At 40.1% G+C, this 20,786-nt stretch overlaps 1 protein-coding gene across 2 annotated transcripts in view; it reads left to right on the forward strand.

Moving 5' to 3' along the window:
- Nucleotides 1-20,786, forward strand: part of LOC127570085 (coiled-coil domain-containing protein 148-like) — an 86,400-nt gene that overhangs the window by 33,967 nt on the left and 31,647 nt on the right. The window contains exons 5-9 of one of the 2 annotated variants that reach the window (XM_052015365.1): nucleotides 3,017-3,099; nucleotides 5,792-5,955; nucleotides 6,992-7,087; nucleotides 13,584-13,747; nucleotides 14,075-14,110. In XM_052015365.1, the coding sequence (XP_051871325.1) occupies nucleotides 3,017-3,099; nucleotides 5,792-5,955; nucleotides 6,992-7,087; nucleotides 13,584-13,747; nucleotides 14,075-14,110 (543 nt within the window). The remainder of the gene's footprint in view (nucleotides 1-3,016; nucleotides 3,100-5,791; nucleotides 5,956-6,991; nucleotides 7,088-13,583; nucleotides 13,748-14,074; nucleotides 14,111-20,786) is intronic. The other variant, XM_052015374.1, reaches the window with a different exon arrangement.

Consider the following 20,786-nt stretch of genomic DNA (forward strand, 5'->3'; position numbering starts at 1 on the left):
GCACCTATTATAAAGGATGTGGTAACAGGATATTTAGAAAACATCAATGTGGGCAGTTAGACAAAATCAACAGACTTAAGAAAGGGAAATCATGTTTGATAAAACTACTGAGGATGCAACTTGTAGAATAGCTAAGGGAGAACTGGTAGAATAGATTAGGGATTTTCAAAAGGTCTTTGATGAAGTCGCACATAAGATGTTAATTGAAGCACATAGGACTGAAGGTAATATACTGGCATGGATTGAAAACTGGTTGACAGACAAGAAACAGTGTGGGAATAAATGGCGCTTCCTCTGTGGCAGGTGGTGACCAATGGGATCCCATAGAGATCAGGTCCCGGCTATTCATAATATCCATCAATGATGTAGGTGAGTGAACCAAACGTAATATTTCTAAGTTTGCTGATGACATAAATTGTGTGGAATTGTGAGTTGTGAACAGGATGCAAAAACACTTCAAGATGATTTAGGCAAGTTGAATGAGTGGGCAAATACATAACAGATTTTGTAATATGTGAATAAATGTGAAGTTATCTACTTTGCTAGAAAAAAACTAGAAAAGCAGAGTATTACTTAACTATTAATTATGTTCAAAGGGACCTAGGTGTCCTGTAAACCAGTCACTAAAACAAATTCCCAGGTGCGTCAAGCAGTTAAGAAGGCAAATGGTAATAAAGCATACAGTACACTTGTCATAGAGAGAGTCCTTTATAGGGAAATAAAATGGGATCAATGTAGGATTAGTGCAGATGGTGTTTAATGATCAGTGTGTTGGGCCGTAGGGCCTTTTTCCGTGCTGTATGATCTATGAGCAGTCCAACCATTCAAGACTCCCCATCTCAATCCCTTCACCCTTGTTTTTTTTTTCTCTGTTGTCAAAACCATCTTAGCTCACATCTTTAACAATATCTTGTGTCTCTAACCTCAGTATTTTGTACCTCCATGTCTCTGTGGCTATGATACAGTGGATTATTCTCTTCTTCATCACCACTTCTCCATGGGAACTTAAGCAGGTTGAAAAATAAGAGAAATGAAAGAAAGAACAATAGAATGTAAAAGCAGAAAGCAGGGAAGTCAAGGGCAAGAAACCAATAGGGCACAGACTAAAAAAAGGTAAGATGATTAAAAATGGCAAAAACATAAGCCTAAAGGCTTTGTATCTTAATACATAAAGCATTCATGATAATGCAGATGAACTAATAGCATAAATAGAAGTAAATGGATTTGATCTGATAGCCACTACTTAAATATGGTTGCAAAGGGATTAAAAGTGGGAGCTTAGTGCTGAGGGATATTTGACAAAAAATTAGTGGGGTAGTTCTGCTAATAAATATAGTTATGAGAGATAATCTAGGCTCAGAAGATGTTGAGTCTAATTTAGATGGAGGTACAAAAACAGCAAGAGAAAGAATGTACTGGTAGGAGTAATATATAGACCACAAATAGTAGCCATACTGTTGGAAGGGGTATAAATCAACAATTAATGGGAACATGTCAAAAGAATAATGCAATACTTATGGCAGAATTTAATTTCATGTAGATGGGCTTAATCAAGTTGAAAATGGTAGCTAGGAGGGGGTATAAATCAATAATTAACGGGAGCTTGTAAAAAGAACAGTGCAATAATTATGGGAGTCTTCAATCTTCATGTAGTTGGGTGTAATCAAGTTGAAAATGGTAGATATGAGAACAAGTTCATAGAGTGAATTCAGGATAGTTTCCTAGAGTAATATGTTATGAAGCCAACCAGGAACAGGCTATCTTGGATCAGGTAATGGGTAATGAGGCAGTTTTAATAAACTGTTGTAAGGCCTATTCTACCATACATAATCCTGTAGGATTTGTCCTGAGTAGATTTCACCTAGGACCATTTGGCAAAGTTGGTATTGACTTAACTATAATACTTTAACACATTTTGAAGCATGTTCCAATTTCTGCCCACTTTTCTTGGATGAAATGTTGAAATCTAAAACAAAGGTCTTATCTTCCCTTTAGGATGGTCATAAAATATTCCATAGCACAACTCAAAGAAGATTTTGCATTCTCTGTGTGCTCTAAGTAATTTTTTTTCTCAACTGACAGCATCAAATACAGATTTTGGATGCATTTATGCAGGGTACATATTGGTTACCAACAAAGAAAATTTGAACATTAAAAAGTAGGAATAAGAATAGGTCATGTGGCCTTTCGTGTCTGCATTCATTAAGATCACGGTTGATCCTTCAACACTGTTTTTCCTGCATTAACCTCATATCCACTGATTCCCTTAATATCCAGAAATTCATTAATCTTGGTTTTGAATGAACTTAATTGCTTTCTTGATGCTGATTCCATTTAAGATAAATGAATTGGTTTTAAAATATTTAAAGATGGACTGCTACCTTGATGAGGTTTTTTATAAGTACTTCCTGTTTTTTCCACTTATAAAGTACTGGCTAGCTCTGTCCTGAACTCACTTGTATAGTCAATGAAGCTGATATAAATTTGGATTTGATTTCTCTGCAGTGAGCACCATTCAATGTGCACATCAAATTTGCTTCTGCTTGCCACAATTTATCCTATATGAAGTTCTGCTTGTGTTGTCTTTGACTCTTTTTGTTTTCCACTGAATTGACTTAAAATATCTCAGCTCTTGTACAAATCTACTCATGGTTAACTGGAGCCTCATTTTACATTTCATCTGTACCCTTCACCTTTTTTATATCATTTCCCCACCTCCCCCTTCCCCCCCACCAAACCTTGTTATTTATTTTCAACCAATGGAGTATTTAAGCATTTGAAATTCTTGTTTAGTCCTCTGTTCTGCTCAATTTTTTCTAATATTTTCAAAATCTTTATTCTGGCCACCTTGCTATTTCTCCCCTAGCTCCTTTATATAGTTCTCTTCCCCTCTTATTTACAGTTTAGAAATTTCTCTATTTTTTGTTATCTTTGTTTTATCTTATTAATTAATAACGGGACAAGTGCTACAATTTAAATGACTAAATTAAACTTTCAATATTTGTTCTATTAATAGGGAAAAGTTAGAATTGCATCTTCAGACCTTCCTTGAAGGTGGAAGCAATGAAAATGAATTCCATTTTGAAATGAAAAAATATGGTGTGTATTATCTGCATATCATTAATTTTGTTTGTGGAAATCTCTCGAACTAGGAAAATAGTGGCTATTTTGAAATTCGGTGAGACTTCTAATCTATCACTGAAATTGTAGTGAAAAACTTGTGTAGCAGCTTAAAAAATGGTATAAGTTGCTGAAGCCCAGTAAAATCCTGTAAGTTCACTTTTGTGTATCTACCTCTTTTTTTTGAGGTCTGAAAACAAAGTGCTTATTCTGGTAATGGCTCAGCAATCTTATGTTATGGATAGATAAGCAAAACTGACCAGAGTGTCCCTTTCACTGCCCTCTGATTGTCATATATTCAATTTCTCTTACTCAGTAGATGTTAAAATGCTTTAATTTCCTTAATCGTCCCTGAGAAAGAGTGAATGATTTGTGAACTAGCACCTGGAAAGTTAGAACATCAGTTTCAGAACTAGTTAACAAATGAAGTTTACACACCACAGTCCTGAATGGAAAGGAACCTGCCCACCAACTTGACCAGGCTTCAGCGTGTCTCCAGCCTGCAATATCGGATTGACTTGAGGTAATAACTCATTTTGGGCATTAAGTGCAGCCTTCCAGCTTTACCTAAATCCAAGTACAAATTATAGTCTTTGTGTACAGTAAAGTGCCAAACTTCATTTATGAAAGACAATCATTTGAGTAAGATTCTGGAAGACAACTACTACCCCTAAAAGCATGTGTGGAAAATGAAGCTGGTTTGCGCAAGTGTCAAGTGAAAACTGGATCAAGCTTGGTTGCAATTAGTTAGTAAGGTGGAGAAAAATTCTGAATTTGTTTACTTCCCTTTGGCAGTTCTTGGTCTTGTACCTTTAAAATGGGAATGGTAAGGTGACATAAACTTATATGGCATTAACATTGCTGTGAAAATTCTGACATCAATGATCTGGGGTGTACTATTCTGAGGGATGTAAAAGATCAACAGAGTATTGTGCAGGACCACAGATTTTACTCAAGCTGGCTGAGAGGCATCCACAACAATGTTCGTATCTTACAGGGCAGCTGACCTTAATGTTCCTGTAAATGATGCTTAAGTATCCAAAAGGGCAGATAGAATTTATCAGAATATTCCAGCTTCCATATGGGAACAGGCTGCTCCATTGTTATGCAGAGTGCATGCCAGAACATAGAACATTACAGCACTGGATTTAACAATTTAAAACTTTTAGTATAGTATAACATTCAGATTCTGATTCCACTGTTGTTAGAGGACTCCTTTCTTTAAATTGGTCCACATTAGTTCTGAACTTTAATACTTAACGGTAACATAATGAGTAGCATTAACATGCATTCACTGGTGGTATTTTAAAGGATTTATCCACTATACAGTCAACTTCTGTGCTTCTTGTTTTCTGACTGTAATAATGTAATACTGTCAGCTGAGAAGAAGATTGTGTTGTTGCCAGACTATGTTTGGCTGCCTCACAAACAGCTGTATTGTCTTCAGTGGTCTGGGGAGACTTTTCTGGATCTGAAGGGTTAGTGCTGTGTTACACTGAGCCACATCACCTACTGCAGACACAACATCACTGCATTTGGCAATCATTTTGTGTGCTACTTAGCCACTTCAGATAATATCAATGACATCTTCCAGTTTGGATCCACCATTATATCAAGACTATAATCAAGGCAGAAGATATAATTTTTCTTCATCATGAACAGAGCAAAATATGTTGAGAGTGCACTAAGCTTTGCAAGCATTGTAGGCTTCATCTGAGTAGAAGTACTTAAGACATTTTCTGTCTTCAATTCGGATTTCCAGCATCTGCAGTATTTTTCTTTCAGATTTTCATATTTTTATTGAGATACCTTGGGTGATCGGGACATGGCCAATATGGAAAATATGAGAGTTAGCTGAATATTTTCAGTATTTTCTGCCTTTATTACCATAACTAGGGTGTCTTTGTTAGGTGGATGTGGAACCGACATTAGCAGACTGGTTGTAATGTATATAAATGTTGCGTCAATGATTATAAAGAGGAACCCAATGGCATTTTAGCCAGAATTGTGTGGGCTAGCTAAAAAAGGAAGTCTGACTCTGCTATCCCAAGCTTCTCCATCTCCAGAAATTATATCTGTCCAAATGCCTCTCTCCCATTCCACTCCCTTCCCAGGAGTGACTTGAGTTTTGGACCAACCAACCTTCATCTGCCACTACCTGCCCCTTCCTGCTTGAATTTGCACATGTCCAACTAGTTGATTGTAAGTCAGATCTGGGAAGTGGAACCACCTACAGCTCAATGTAGCAGCGGGTGCGGGGATTTGGGAGGTGGAGATGGGTTAGGTTTGGAGTGGAGGAAAGATTCATTCTGCTTGAACACTGCCCAGTTAAAATAACTCCCCTCCCTTATTTTGTTGTAATTTGTCTTGAAACCTCTATGTACGTGATACTTGGCTGAGGCTGGAAATTGAAATCAGTCTGTTTTACTTTTTAAATGTGCATTTGGTGGAGTTTTAGATGCTTTAAACACATTTGAATTGTTCCTTTTGTTGATACCTTAATATGGGTTGATACAGTACAACTTAGAGGGCTTAAGACACCAAATAAATATGTTTTATTTTATGTTTAAACTTTTATGTGTTAAACTGACATTGTATGATCTCAACCTTCTAAAGAAAAATCATTATATGGTAGATACAGTACATTGTGATTTTTTTTGTCCGACTCAAGGCGTATTATTGTGGAGAGACCAAGAAGCCTTTAAGATAGCTACAGTAGATCCCATCCAACAATTAAAGAAAGACTTGAAACAAAAACAAATTGAAATGCAGCATTATACTTTGCAGCAAAGCTCCCAAAAGGATGGATTTAATTCCAGTCAGATATTACAAGAGGTATGAAAATATTTAATTTGACTTTGTTTCCACTTAAATCTTCTTGTTATTTGAAATTTGTTGACAAGACATGAAATTATTTATACCTAACTTTATGTTTAACCTATTGCACTTATATACTTGTTTCCATTAATGTCTAGCTTTTGTATCTGTCTTAACTGATACTGAAAAACCATATTCTTGCAATAGAATAATGCTACATATTTAATGCTATATATTTGAGTTAATTACTTGTACTCAAATGTGGCATTAAGATACAGGGCCAATGTTGTACACATCTAGTGTGGTAAAAAGGTGAAGTAGTCTTGGAGATGACAGTATCACCAATGAAGAGGGCATACTTACCCATAATGTAAGTAGGTTAATTGATGACTATATGGTGACTATATCCCTCAAGGACTCTCTTATTGATTCCTTTGACATTGCCAATCCTTCAGATACACACATTTTGCCACCAGTGCACGTTAGAACCTTTAATTGGTTCTTTCACCTCAACGTAACATTGCTTTTTGTCAGTGTAGAGAGATTCTTCAGAGTTGATGATCATGCTTTAACCTAAAAAGGAGTTTGGTGGTGGTTGTGTTTCTATGCTTCTCTACCTGTTTTGATATTGAATTCGCTCATTCCAATTTATATTTGCTTCTGTGCTATTAATTTCACAATCCATAATCTGACTGTTAGAGGAGAAATGCAAAATTGCTTGCCTTATTCACTCAGTCCCAAATGCCTCATTTCCCCGATAGACTATTATCAAGTTGCATAAACTGCAAGTTAGCACATAACAATTGTTAAAACGTAAACATGCAAGGCCAAGTTTAACAATTTTTGGCCTATTATGTTTGCCCTAAGAGCTACTTAATAATGAAGAAGTCATCAGTGTCAGGCAAAACTTTACCAAGTTCACTAAATTTAGTATAGAGTATTATATTTTACATTATCCTGAGGGGAAGGTAACATCTTTTATACTTAATATTCTTATAGTATTTGCACAAGTATGTTAAGAAACACAATGTTCCCACTGTTTCCATGAAATTAGGTGGCATATGTGAAAGAACAACAGAAGGCCATAACAGACAAGCTTGAACAAGAGAGACAGACCTTGGAAGAGGAAATCAAAAATATTGAATTGGAGGTAAATGATTTTTTGAAAAAATAAAAAAAAAAGAGCAAAGTATATTTTCTGATTATAAAGTTGCAAAAAGCTACCTTTATCTATCATTTAGAGTTCAGAATTAGACCTTTTCAATATCAGAAGAGTTGTAGAGAACTTGACGTAAAGTGATGTTTTGTTATGCACATCATTGTTTTGGTGGATGACACATCTTTGCAACTGGGTCCTTGCAGATCCAGAACATTTAGAGGCAGTTTTCCTCTGTCATTGCCAATATGTATTTGAGGAGCTGCAGAAATGGTTGATGACAGAGTCATGGAGTCATAGAATTGTATAGCACAGAAACAGCCCTCTGGCCCACCACATTCATGCTGATTTTCTTGCTCATGTACACCAATTGTAAATTGGTTTATTATAGTCATATGTACCGAGGTATGGTGAAAAACTTTGTTTTGCATGCCATCCATACAGATCATTTCATTAAAACGGTGTGTTGAGGTAGTACAAGGGAAAACAACAATAGAATGCAGAATAGTGTTACAGTTACAGGGAAAGTGCAGTGCAGACATACAATAAGGTACAAGGCCATAATGAGGTAGATTGTGAGGTCAAGAGTCCATTTTATCGTTTAATAGTCTTATAACAGTGTGGTAGAAACTGTCCTTGAGCCTGATGATATATGCTTTCAGGCTTTTGTATCTTCTGCCTGTTGGAAGGGGGGAGACCAGAGAATGTCCAGGGTGGGTGGGGTCTTTGATTACGTTGGCTGCTTTACCGAGGCAGCGAGAAGTATAGACAGAATCCATGGTGGGGAGGCTGGTTTCCGTGATGCGCTGAGCTGTGTCCACAGCAGTCACAGTGGAGCAGTTGCCATACCAAGCTGTGATGCATCCGGATAGGTTGCTTTCTATAGTGCATCAATAAAAATTGGTGAGGGTCAAAGGGGACACACCAAACTTCTTAAGCCTCCTGAGGAAGTAGAGGCGCTGGTGAGCTTTCTTGGCTATGATGTCTACTTGGTTGGACCAGAACACCTATTTGCCTGCATTAAGGCTGTATCCTTCTATGCCTTGCCTATTTGATTGCCTGTCTAAATGTCTTTTAAATGTAGTGATTGTATCTGACTCCACCACCACCTTTGGCAGCGAGTTCTAGATATCAACCACTCTGTGTGTGTAAAAAAAAAAATCTTGCACCTCAAATCTCCTTTACAACTCCTTCCTCTCACCTTAAACCTATGTTCTCTTGTTTTTGATAGCCCTATTGTGGGAAAAAGATGCTGACTGTCTACCCTGTCTATGCTTCTCATAATTTATATACCTCAATCAGGTCACCCCTCAGCTTCCTTCGCTTCAGCGCTTCAGGGAAAACAAATCCAGACCTTAATCTCTCCTTATAACTAAAGCCCTCCAATCAAGGCAATATCCTGGTGAATTTCCTCTGCACTTCCTCCAGTGCAACCACATCCTTCCTATAGTGTGGTGACCAAAACTGCACATGATACTCCATGTTTGGTCTAATCAGTATTTTTTTAAGTTGCAACAAAACATCCCAACATCCCAACATTTATATTCAAAGCCCTGACCTATGAAGGCAAGCATGCCATATGCTTTTTTCACCACCAATTTAACCTGCGTTGCCACTCTCAAGGAACTATTGACTTGAACCCCAAGATTCCTCTGTTCAACAACATTCCTTAGTGCTCTACCATTTAATGTACAGGTCCTACCTATATATGGCTTCCCAAAATGCATCACCTTACACTCGTTGTAATTAAATTCCATCTGCCAATGCTTCACCTACTTTCCATCTGATTTATATCCTGCTGTAACCTTAGACAACCTTCCTCATTATCCACAACACCACCAACTTCCACATTAACCATATCTCATATATTCACATCCAAACCATTAATATATATCATGAACAGTGAGATTCACGACATTGATCCCTGCAGTGCACCACTGGTCACAGACTTCCAATCAGAAAAGTATCTATTCACCACCACCCTCTACCTCTCATCACCAAGCCAACTTTGGATTGAATTAGCCAGCTTGCAATGAATCCCATGTGCTTTAACCTTCTGGACAAGCCTATCACATGGGACCTTGTCAAATGCTTTATTAAAGTCCATGTAGACGGCATCTACTATCCGGTCTTCATTAGTCTTCTAAGTTACTTCTTCATAAAGTTCAATCAAATTAATAATATAGGATATGCTGACTATCTCTAATCAGGCTCTTCCTATCCAAATGTACACAAATGTTATCCCTTCAGATTTTCTCTCATGATTTCTGTATCACTGATGCAAAGCTCACAGGCCTGCAGTTATCTACGAGGTATTATGAGGGCAGGGGCTATAAATTTTGTCTAAGTGGACTTCAGCAAGGCCTTTGACAAGGTCTGGAAAGTTAAAACACGTAGAAGCCTGGGGAGTTAGCCAATTGGATACAAAATTGGCTTGGTGGTAGGAGACAGAGGGTGGTTTGTTTTTCAGATTGGAGGCCTGCGACTAGTAGATAGAGTCATAGGGTTAAAAGGCATGGAATCAGGCCCTTCAGCCCAACTTGTCTATGCTGACCAAGGTGTCTACCTGAGCTAGTCCCACTTGCCTGCATTTGGCCCATATCCCACTAAACCTTTCCTATCCACGTACCTGTCCATATGTTTTTTAAATGTTGTAATTGTACCCACCTCTACCACTTCCTCTGGCAGCTTGTTCCATGTACCCATTATCCTCTTTGTGAAAAACTTTTCTGTCAAATCCCCTTTAAATCTTTTTCCTCTCAATTTAAACCTATGTTCTCCAGTTTTAGACTCCTCTACCCTGGAGAAAAGATCGTGACCATCCACCTTATCTATGCCCGTTCATGATTTTATAAACCTCCATAAGGTCACCCCTCAGCTCCTTTGTTCTCGGGAAAACAGTCCCTGCCGATCCAGTCTCTTCTTATAACTCAAGCCCTCCAGACCTGGCAACATCCTTGTGAATCTTTTCTGCACTCTCTCGAGCTTAATCAAATCCTTCCTATGGCATGGCGACCAGAACTGCACACAATTCCACGTCCTCCTTCTTGGTGAATACGGATGTGAAGTACTGACCTCAACAGCAGCACTTCGATTCATAACCTTCACAAAATGGCCACTCCCAAGATGTAAATGAATTTAAATTGTTTCACTATGTAATTAACAAAGCGTTATAATGGTTGAAAGTGCTGAAGAATTGAGGAGAAACAAAATGAAAATATGTTTGTAAATGGTTAGCAATGTAGGAACAAAGGAAATAAGAGCAAGAGTAAGCCATCCTGCCTCATGTACCTGCCTCACCATTCACTATGATGATAGTTGAGTTTCTACATCAACTCCAATTTCCTGCTGTATTCCTTGACTCCCTTAGTGAACAAGCATTTATCAGTCTCGGTCTTGACTGCCAGTGGACTACCTTTGAATTGCCTTAACTGTTGTAGTATATGAAACCTGGCAACAATTTGTATTCAGCAAGCTCCCACAAACAACAATATGATAATAACTAAATAATCTGCTTTATTTAGTAATATCGGTTGAGGAATAAATACTGCCCTGTGTGCTTTGAATAATTCTGCTTCTTCAAAATCGTGCCCTGGAATCTTTTAGATTCACCAGAGAAATCTCTTGGTCAAAAACACATGTCCAAAAGTGCAGCACCCACAAGATATTGCAATGGAATGCTATCATAGATTTTTGGACTTCTGCAGATCCTGAATGTGTAGATGGTGTATGAACTCAGCAATGCATTCTAATGTCACTGTCGTGCATACAGGAAGCTCGTATGACTCTTTTATCCTAAAGATATCAGCAACATTGACCATATTACTGCTGTTGTGCCATGGCTATTTGGGGATGAAAGCTTTCATCTCTATCCATAGCTCCACTCCTTCTTGGGCACCTAATAGTGCTGGAGAATGGAATTATAACCATAGTCTTAGGACCAAGAGAACCATGGTGGAAACTATAACTGAGATCTTCAAATTGAGATTCTGTTGTCTGGATCTCTCAGGGAACACCCTACAATTTTCTCCGGGGGGGTCTCTCATTTTGTTACATTTGGCTGCATCAATCATAATCTTACCACAATGAGAACACAGCCCCTGCCCACTGTGTAAGGAGAAGAGGAAGATCAAGTGGTAGATGGTGACAAAGGTACACTGTCTGGATATGTTGTCAGGGCATACTTAGTCGTCTTATGGTTCAGCTGAGGATCCCGCTCCAGAAGCTGGTACATTGAGGCAGCCCATGTTCAAATGTATCAGCACCTTGTTAACATTTGGACTCTGAATGATATTTGGCAAGTTAGCAATGAAGCACTTTAGTGTCTGGCAATGACAAAATTGAGCATTGTTGTCAGGTGGAAGTTTCACCATTTTTCTTTGACATTGAATATCGTTACAATTGCCAATTATTTTCACCAGCAACTTCCTGAGAACTACAAATGAATTTGACCAGATAGATAATGTTTCAGATTTCCTTATGGCGTAAGAGGCCATTCAACCCATAAGGTTTATTCTGGCTCACTGAGCAATCCCATTCCCCCACATATTTCCTTGGAATCTATTCTTTTAGACATGCACATTAACACTGCCCTTATTTTCCCAACATCCAACTACATTAGGGTAATTTACAATAGCCAATTAATCTACCAACTAATACATCTTTGAGGTTTGGAGGGACACCAGAGCGTTCAGGGGAAACAAACAAGGACACAGGGAGAAGCTGAAAACTCTGTGCAGACAGTACCAGAGGTCAGAATTGAACCCAGTTTGTTGGAGCTATGAGATACCTGCAATACCTGCAGCACCATTGTACAGCTTTGACAAAGGCTTTGCATGCGGCAGTGAAATTCTCTTTATGAAACCATCTATAATGTGCAAATCCTCGCAATGTTTAGTTGGAGAAATTGCACTAACATGTCTGGAATTACATTTTCTTGTACCTCAAATTCCTATAGCGATTTCAAGAGGATCTTTGAGGTTGTGCATTACCTCCTCAGAGAAGAAACTGCCTGCAATCCCCTCTTTCGTTTAACTAAGTAGAAAATTATCGGGTTATTTTCTTTCTTACAGCCAATATTTGATTCTTTTTATTTATTTTCGAATATTCCATGCCTGGTCTGTTACTAATCCTGAGTAAAGAAACAAAAAACCTGCAGAAACTGGTATTAAAATGGCTTTGCTGAAATTCATAGAATACAGAACAGTACAGTACAGGAACAGGCCCTTCAGCCCACAATGTTGTGCCAAACTAATTAAACTAGTAATGAAATATCAAACTAAACTAAACTAATCCCTTCTGCCTACATAATGTTCATATCCCTCCATTCCCTGAAAACTCATGTGCCTATCTCAGAGCTTCTTAAATGCCTCTGTTGTATTTGCTTCCTCTACCAACCCTGGCAGTGCATTCCAGGAATCCACCACTCCCTATGTAAAAAAAACTTGCCTGCACATCTCCTTTGAATTTACCCCCTCTCACCTTAAATGCATGCCCTCTCATATTAGACATTTTGACCCAGGGAGAAAGATACTGGCTGTCTACTCTATCTATGTCTCTCATAATCTTACAAACCTCAATCAGATCTCCCCTCAGCCTCTGCCAAGCCAGAGAAAACAACCCAGGTTTGTCCAACCTCTCCTTATAGCACTTGCCCTCTAATCCAGGCAGCATCCTGCACATCATCTGCATCCTTTCCAAAGCCTCCACATTCTTCCTATAATGGGGCAACCCGAATTGAATGCAATACTCCAGATGCGGCCTAACCAGAGTTTTATAAAGCTGTAACATAACTTCCTGACTCTTGAACTCACTGTTTCGACAAATAAAGGCAAGCATTCCATATGTCTTCTTTACCATCCAATCAACTTGTGCAGCCACTTTCAGTGAGCAATGGATGTTGACCCTAAGATCCCTCTGTACATCAACATTGTTAAGGGTCCTGCTATTAAGTGTGTACTGTCTCTTTAGATTTGATTTCCCAAAGTGCAACACCTCGCGCTTGACCAAATTAAACTCCATCTGCCATTTCTCTGCCCATATTTGCAACTGATCTATGTCCCGCTGTATCCCTTGGCAATCTTCTACACTATTCACAATGCCACCAACTTCTGTATCATCTGCAAATTTGTATATTAAAAATTTAACCAGTAAAGCCTCAGTCTCTGTGACATCATGGAAGTCTTTAGTTTAGAACTCACCAAGGTTGAACAAGTGGAGTGAACATCAGCATTCAATACAAAATGGGAAATATTGAAATTCTTATTAATATGCAAATATAACTGTGCAAGTGTACTTCAGGCTGTTCTGAAACATTTACCAGAAATTGTTACTGATTTGGTAGAGATCTGCAATTTTTCAATCTGTACTGACAAGTTCTTTCCTTATTTCACAATAATGATTTTATTTCATGTATTATTAGGCATGGGCCTGATTACAAGGGAAAAAATCTGCCAAAAATGTAACTATTCATGTTTTTCCATATCATCAGGAAGAAATTCCCTCTCATCTTGATGAGATTCCTGAGGATGTACATCATTTGAAATGCCCCTATCCTGACTTAAAGGCTTCTGTCCTGCAGGAGTTCCAGAATCTCAATGCAAAATATAAATCTCAGCTAGAGGAGATCAATCAACAACTTAAGTTTGCTGACAGGTAATTAACAAATATTCAAAGAATGAATTATGAAGATAATCCAGAAAAAATCTTCCTGTTGTATGATTGGTTAATTCATGAAAATGTAATGTATGTAGTTGTAAAAAAAAAATGTGAAACATAAGCCAATTTTCATTTGCCATTCATGTTGAAAATCAAGACCATTGTTTGATTTTCTTTTAAAATCTGCATCAGGAGTTCTAAGGTTTCCATTTTAAGATGACTTCAAACAAATATTTAACTGATGTGTCGAAGAATGAGTTTTGAATCAAGTCTTCAGAATAATGTACAATTAGTATATTGCCTTATTGTCATACTGTATTTCAGACATTTTTCTGAAGATGTAGACAGCTTGGATGCCAGGTAAAGAGTTCAGAATTCTCCAATATAGCTTATTATAAACAAGACAAAAATACTTGCCTTGCTGCAGTTGTTGATATTGGAATTATGTTAGGTTTTAATAAAAAGCAGCAAAGTCAAAATAGAAGTTGAAAGCAGCATGACATGACAAAGTAACTATTAAATTAAATAGTAGTTTCAACATGGTAAAGAAGTTCAGAGTGCAAAAGGAAAAGCTGAAGCATTCCACAATCATGTGCCAAATAGATGGTTCATTTTGGCTTCTTCCTGAAATCCCAACCATCTTGGAGCCCAATCTCCAGTGAACTTGATTCATTCCACATGATATCACATGGCTGAGAGCACTGGATACAACAAAAACTGGACCAGACAACATCCTAGCTGCAGTTCTCTTTGCTCCAGAGTTAACTGTTACTCTAGCCAACAATGGCATCTGCCTGACAATGTGTAAAATTGCCCAGAACTGTCCTGTTTACACAAAAGCAGGAGAAATGAAATATGACTATGCCCAATCGGTTCACCCTCAATCATCAGCTAAGCAATGGAAGATGTTGTTTACAATGCTATCTAGTAGCACATAGTCACTATTAACCTCCTGTCACCAGTGCTTAGCTTGGGTTTCACAGGATCGTTTGACTCTAGACCATCACAGCCTTTGTCCTAACATGGAGCAAAGAGGTGAATTCTAAAAGGTGAGGTGACAGTGACAACCCTTAACATCACATCAACAATTGACCAAATGTGGCTGGAGTCATATATTTCACAAAGGAAGATAGTTGTGGTTGTTGGATGTCAATCATCCCACCCCCACATTATTATTACAGGAGTTTCTCAGAGTCCTAGACCCAACCATTTTCAGCTGCTTCATCAATGCCATTCCTTCCAGGATAGGAAATGAAGTGAGGATGTTTATGGATGATTGCAACTCCTCTGCAAATGAAGCAGCTCATGTTAGCTTTCAGCAAGCCCTAGACAACATTCAGGCATTGGCTGACAAGAGGAAAATAACATTCACACCACAAAAGTTCCAGGCAATGATCATTTCCAACAAAAGAGAGACTAAACATCTATCCTTGACATTCAATGGTTGCTGAGTCACCCACCATCAATATCCTGTGGTCACCATTGACCAGAACCTCAACTGGACCAGCCATATAATTATGGTGGCAACAAGAGCAGGTCAGAGGTTGGGTATCCTGCAGTGAGTAACTCACTTCCTGATTCCCTAAGGGCTTTCCACCATCTATAAGGCTTAAGTCGGGAATGTGATGGAATCCTCTCTCCTTGCCTGGATGAGTGAAGTTCCAACAACAATGAAAAAGCTTGCCACATCCAGGACAAAACAGCCCACTCAATTGACATCCATCAGCCACCGAAAACATTCATTCCCTCCATGACAGGTGTACAGTGGTTGTGGTGTGTGCCACCTACAAAACGCACTGAATTACTTGTCTAGACTCTTGATATCCCAAATCTTCAAGTCTATTACCATGAAGAACCAGGGCACCAGGTATATGAGAACACCACCAACTAAGGGTTCCTGTCCAAGTTGCACACCATCTTTACTTTGAAATATATCACCTATCTGATTTACAGGAGCCAATTAACCAACCAACCAGCACATCTTTGGGATGTGGGTGGAAATCAGAGCATGGGGAGGAGGTGAAGTGGGAAACCCACATGATTACAAACTCCACACAGATGGCAACAGAGGTCAGGACTGAACCCTGGAGCTTTGAGGCAGCAGTAGTGACTGCTGTAATAATGAGCCACCCACCTGCATAATTCTCCTGCAAAGAAAAGAATAGAGCCCTGTGACACCATGGGCCTGGACATTAATTTCTTAATACAGTGGGAGTGGGATGCAAAATGTTTGGTAGTGCACTTGAGCTTTGGAAATAAGTGCAAAGTGTTTGCACTTTAACTCAATTATTGCGTTTCCATCATTTTTTATCAATTGGTGTGAGTAGACTTAACAATGATCTGCATTACCAATTCTCACGCTTAAAAATAAACCTCAGTCAAGGCAACCATTCCAGTCCCTGAGCCATCCAAGTCTCTGTAATGGCCACAACATCGTAGCTCCAAGTATTTATCCAAACTCTAAGCTCATCCGCCTTGTTCACAATAATCCTTGCATTAAAATAGACGCATCTCAAACCGGTCTGAGCACGTCAAGGGGTACAAATGTACCCCTTGACAATAAGTACTCCTGCTTTAGCACTGTCGGGGGAGACAGCCTACCTGGGGGAAGCAACAGTGGCAGTGTCTCTGGCACAGAGTCCGATCCTGTGGCTCAGAAGGGTAGGGAAGGAGAGAGGAGGGCAGTGGTGATAGGGGACTCTATAATTAGGTGGGTGGACAGGCGATTCTGTGGACACAGGAGAGAAACTGGGAAGGTAGTTTGCCTCCCAGGTGCCAGGGTCCGGGATGTTTCAGATCGCGTCCAAGATATCCTGCAGAGGGAGGGAGAACAGCCAGAGGTCGTGGTACATATTGGTACCAGCGACATAGGTAGGAAAAGGGATGGGGTCCTGAAAAATGACTATAGGGAGTTAGGAAGGAAGTTGAGAAGCGGGACCTCAAAGGTAGTAATTTCAGGAATACTGCCTGTGCCAAGTGACAGGGGGTATAGGAATAGAATGAGGAGGAGGTTAAATGTGTGACTGAGGGATTGGAGTAAGGGGCAGGGATTCAGATTTCTGGATCATTGGGGCCTCTTTTGGGGCAGGTATGACCTGTACAAAGAGGACGGGTTGCACTTGAATCCCAGGGGGACTAATATCCTGGCGAGGAGGTTTGCTAACGCTACTGGGAGGAGTTTAAACTAGATTTGTTGGGGGGGTGGGATCGGAACTGGAGAGACTGGGGAAGAGGTGTTTGGCTCGCAAATAGAGAAAGCTAATAGTAAGTACGAGAGGGAGGATAGGCAGGTGATAGAGAAGGGACGTGCTCAGACCGGTTTGAGATGTGTCTATTTTAATGCAAGGGGTATTGTGAACAAGGCGGATGAGCTTGGAGCTTGGATAAATACTTGGAACTACGATGTGGTGGCCATTACAGAGACTTGGAATGCTCAGTGACTGGAACAGTTGCTTCAAGTGCCGGGTTTTAGATGTTTCAGAAAGGACAGGGAGGGAAGCAAAAGAGGTGGGGGAGTGGCACTGTTGATCAGAGATAGCGTCACGGCTGCAGAAAAGGGGGGACTGTCTACGGAGTCTGTGGGCGGAGGTTAGGAACAGGAAAGGGTCAATAACTTTACTGGGTGTTTTTTTATAGGCTGCCCAATAGTAACAGGGATATTGAGGAGCAGATAGGGAAGCAGATCCTAGAAAGGTGTGAGAGTAACAGAGTTGTTGTGATGGGAGATTTTAATTTCCCAAAATTCAATTGGCATCTCCAGACAGTGAGGGGTTTAGATGGGGTGGAGTTTGTTAAGTGTGTTCAGGAAGGATTCTTGACACAATATGTAGGTAGGCCTACAAGAGGAGAGGCTGTGCTTGATTTGGTATTGGGAAATAAACCTGGTCAGGTGTCAGACCTCTCAGTGGGTGAGCATTTTGGTGATAGTGATCATAATTCTATCTCCTTTACGATAGCACTGGAGAGAGATAGGAACAGACAGACTAGAAAGGCATTTACTTGGAGTAAAGGGAATTATGAAGCTCTCAGGCAGCAAATTGGAAGATTGAATTGGGAACAGATATTCTCAGGGAAAAGTACAGAAGAAATGTGGCAAATATTCAAGGGATATTTGTGTGGAGTTCTGCATAGGCATGTTCCAATGAGACAGGGGAGTCACGAGAGGATACAGGAAAGGTGGTGTACAAAGGCTATAATAAATATAGTCAAAAGGAAAAGAAAAGCTTACAAAAGGTACAGAGAGCTAGGTAATGTTAGAGATCTGGAAGAGTATAAGGCTAACAGGAAGGAGCTTAAGAAGGAAATTAGGAGAGCCAGGAGGGGACATGAGAAAGCCTTGGTGGGCAGGATTAAGGAAAACCCGAAGGCATTCTACAAGTATGTGAAGAGCAATTGTATAAGATGCGAAAGAATAGGGCCTATCAAGTGCAGCAGTGAGAAAGTGTGTATGGATCCAGAAGAAATAGCGGAGGTATGTAATGAATACTTTATACCAGTATTCAGTACGGAAAAAGATCTGGGTGATTGTAGTGTGGACTTGCAGCAGGCTGAAAATCTTGAGCATGTAGATATTAGGAAAGAGGAGGTGCTGGAACTTTTGGAAAGCATCAAGTTGGATAAGTCGCCAGAGCCAGATGGGATGTACCCCAGGCTGATGTGGGAGGCGAGGGAGGAGATTGCGGAGCCTCTGACGATGATCTTTGCATCATCGATGGAAACGAGAGGTTCCAGAAGATTGGAGGGTTGAGGATGTTGTTCCTTTGTTCAAGAAAGGGAGTAAAGATAGCCCAGGAAATTATAGACCGGTGAGTCTTACCTCAGTGGTTGGTAAGCTGATGGAGAAGATCCTGAGAGGCAGGATTTATGAACATCTGGAGAGGTATAATATGATTAAGAATAGTCAACATGGCTCTGTCAAGGGCAGGTCCTGCCTTACGAGCCTGATTGAATTCTTTGAGATTGTGACTAAACACATCGATGAAGGAAAAGCAGTAGCTGTGGTGTATATGGATTTCAGCAAGGCATTTGATAAGGTACCCCATGCAAGGTTTATTGAGAAAGTAAGGAGGCATGGGATCCAAGGGGACATTGCAATGTGGATCCAGAACTGGCTGGCTCACAGGAGGCAAAGAGTGGTTGTTGAAGGGTCGTATTCTGCATGGGGGTCGGTGACCAGTGGTGTACCTCAGGGATTTGTTCTGGGACCCTTACTCTTTGTGATTTTTATAAATGACCTGGATGAGGAAGTGAAGGGATGGGTTAGTAAGTTTGCGGATGACACAAAGGTTGGATGTGTTGTGGATAGTATAGAGGCCTGTCAGAGGTTACAGTGGGACATAGATAGGATGCAAAGTTGGACTGAGGAGTGGCAGATGCAGTTCAACTCAGATAAGTGTGAAGTGGTTCATTTTGGTAGGTCAAATATGATGACAGAATATAGTATTAATGGTAGGACTCTTGGCAGTGTGGAGGTTCAGAGGGATCTTGGGGTCCGAGTCCATAGGACGCTCAAAGCGGCTACGCAGGTTGACTCTGTGGTTAAGAAAGCATATGGTGTATTGTCCTTCATCAATCGTGGAATTGAATTTAGGAGCTGGGAGGTATTGTTGCAGCTATATAGGACCCTGGTCAGACCCCACTTGGAGTACTGTGCTCAGTTCTGGTCGCCTCACTACAGGAAAGATCTAGAAGCCATAGAGAGGGTGTAGAGGAGATTTACAAGGATGCTGCTGGAATGCGGAGCATGCCTTATGAAAGCAGGTTGAAGGAACTCTGCCTTTTCTCCTTGGAGCGAAGGAGGATGAGGGGGGACCTGATAGAGGTACATAAGATGATGAGAGGCATTGATCAGGTGGATAGTCAGAGGCTTTTCCCCAGGGCTGAAATGGTGGCCACAAGAGGACATAGGTTTAAGGTGCTGGGGAGTAGGTATAAGAGAAGATGTCAGGGGTAAGTTTTTTTACTCAGAGAATGGTGAGTGTGTGGAAAAGGCTGCCGGCAACGGTGGTGGAGGCGGATATGATAGGGTCTTTTAAGGGACTGTTGGATAAGTACAAGAAAAATAGAGGGCTATGGGTAGCCTAGTAATTTCTAGGGCAGGGACATGTTTGGCACAGCTTTGTGGGCCGAAGGGCCTGAATTGTGCTGTAGGTTTTTCTATGTTTCTATGTTCAGACAGCTTGACAGATGTTTGTTTTGGGAGAACATAAAAGGTATTGTCAGAATGGAGTAGAGATGTTCAAAGACTGCACCTCATTTAATGGGATGTGGGTGGATTTGATGCAGAGCATTGCAATGATCCACAGTGTGATATTCTTCCCTGTTTGTGAAATAGAGAGGACATGGCCAGAGATTGCCAATGAAGTCAGCAGAAAAAGCATGGTGCTGCAGTTGTTGATTCAGTACAAAAACAGATTACTGATCTTTGCAGAATAGGAAAGGTCAACATTGTTGCAAGTTCACCACAATGCATATCAGTCCAAAATCCAGACTCTGCTTTATTAAGCCTACTCCAGTAACTGTGTTGTGCATGCCCTTCTGCATATATTCATTTCTCCCCTACAACACTGACATACATCAGCTTTACAAAATGCTATGCTTCTTTCTCATAATTGTTCACTGTGAGCCACTAATACCACTCGAGTCTTTTGTGGCTTGCAGAGATAAGGAGCATAGAAAATGAGAGAACATTGGAGAACCAGAGATAGTCTTTCATCTTCTTTCAATTTATATGTACAGAGGAGGTGGCACTGGACATCACTGGAGTGCCAGAGTAGAGAGACAAAAGATTACAGATGCTGTTATCTGGAGCAAAATAAATACTGCTGGAGGAAGCAGCAAGTCATGCAGCATCAGTAGAAGCAGAAGAATGGTTGATGTTTCAGGTCGAGATCCTGCATCAGGAGTCCTAGGGTACTTGGCTGTCAGAGGTGGGGAGATGGGAATCTGGCAGTTAACTGGTGACAGAATTAATTTGCAAATTGCACATGCAGTTAACAGTTATTCATGTTGACCTGATGTCAGATTTATGTGAATT

This window comes from Pristis pectinata, chromosome 1 (genome assembly GCF_009764475.1).
Source record: "Pristis pectinata isolate sPriPec2 chromosome 1, sPriPec2.1.pri, whole genome shotgun sequence".
In the NCBI taxonomy this organism is placed as follows: Eukaryota; Metazoa; Chordata; class Chondrichthyes; order Rhinopristiformes; family Pristidae; genus Pristis; species Pristis pectinata.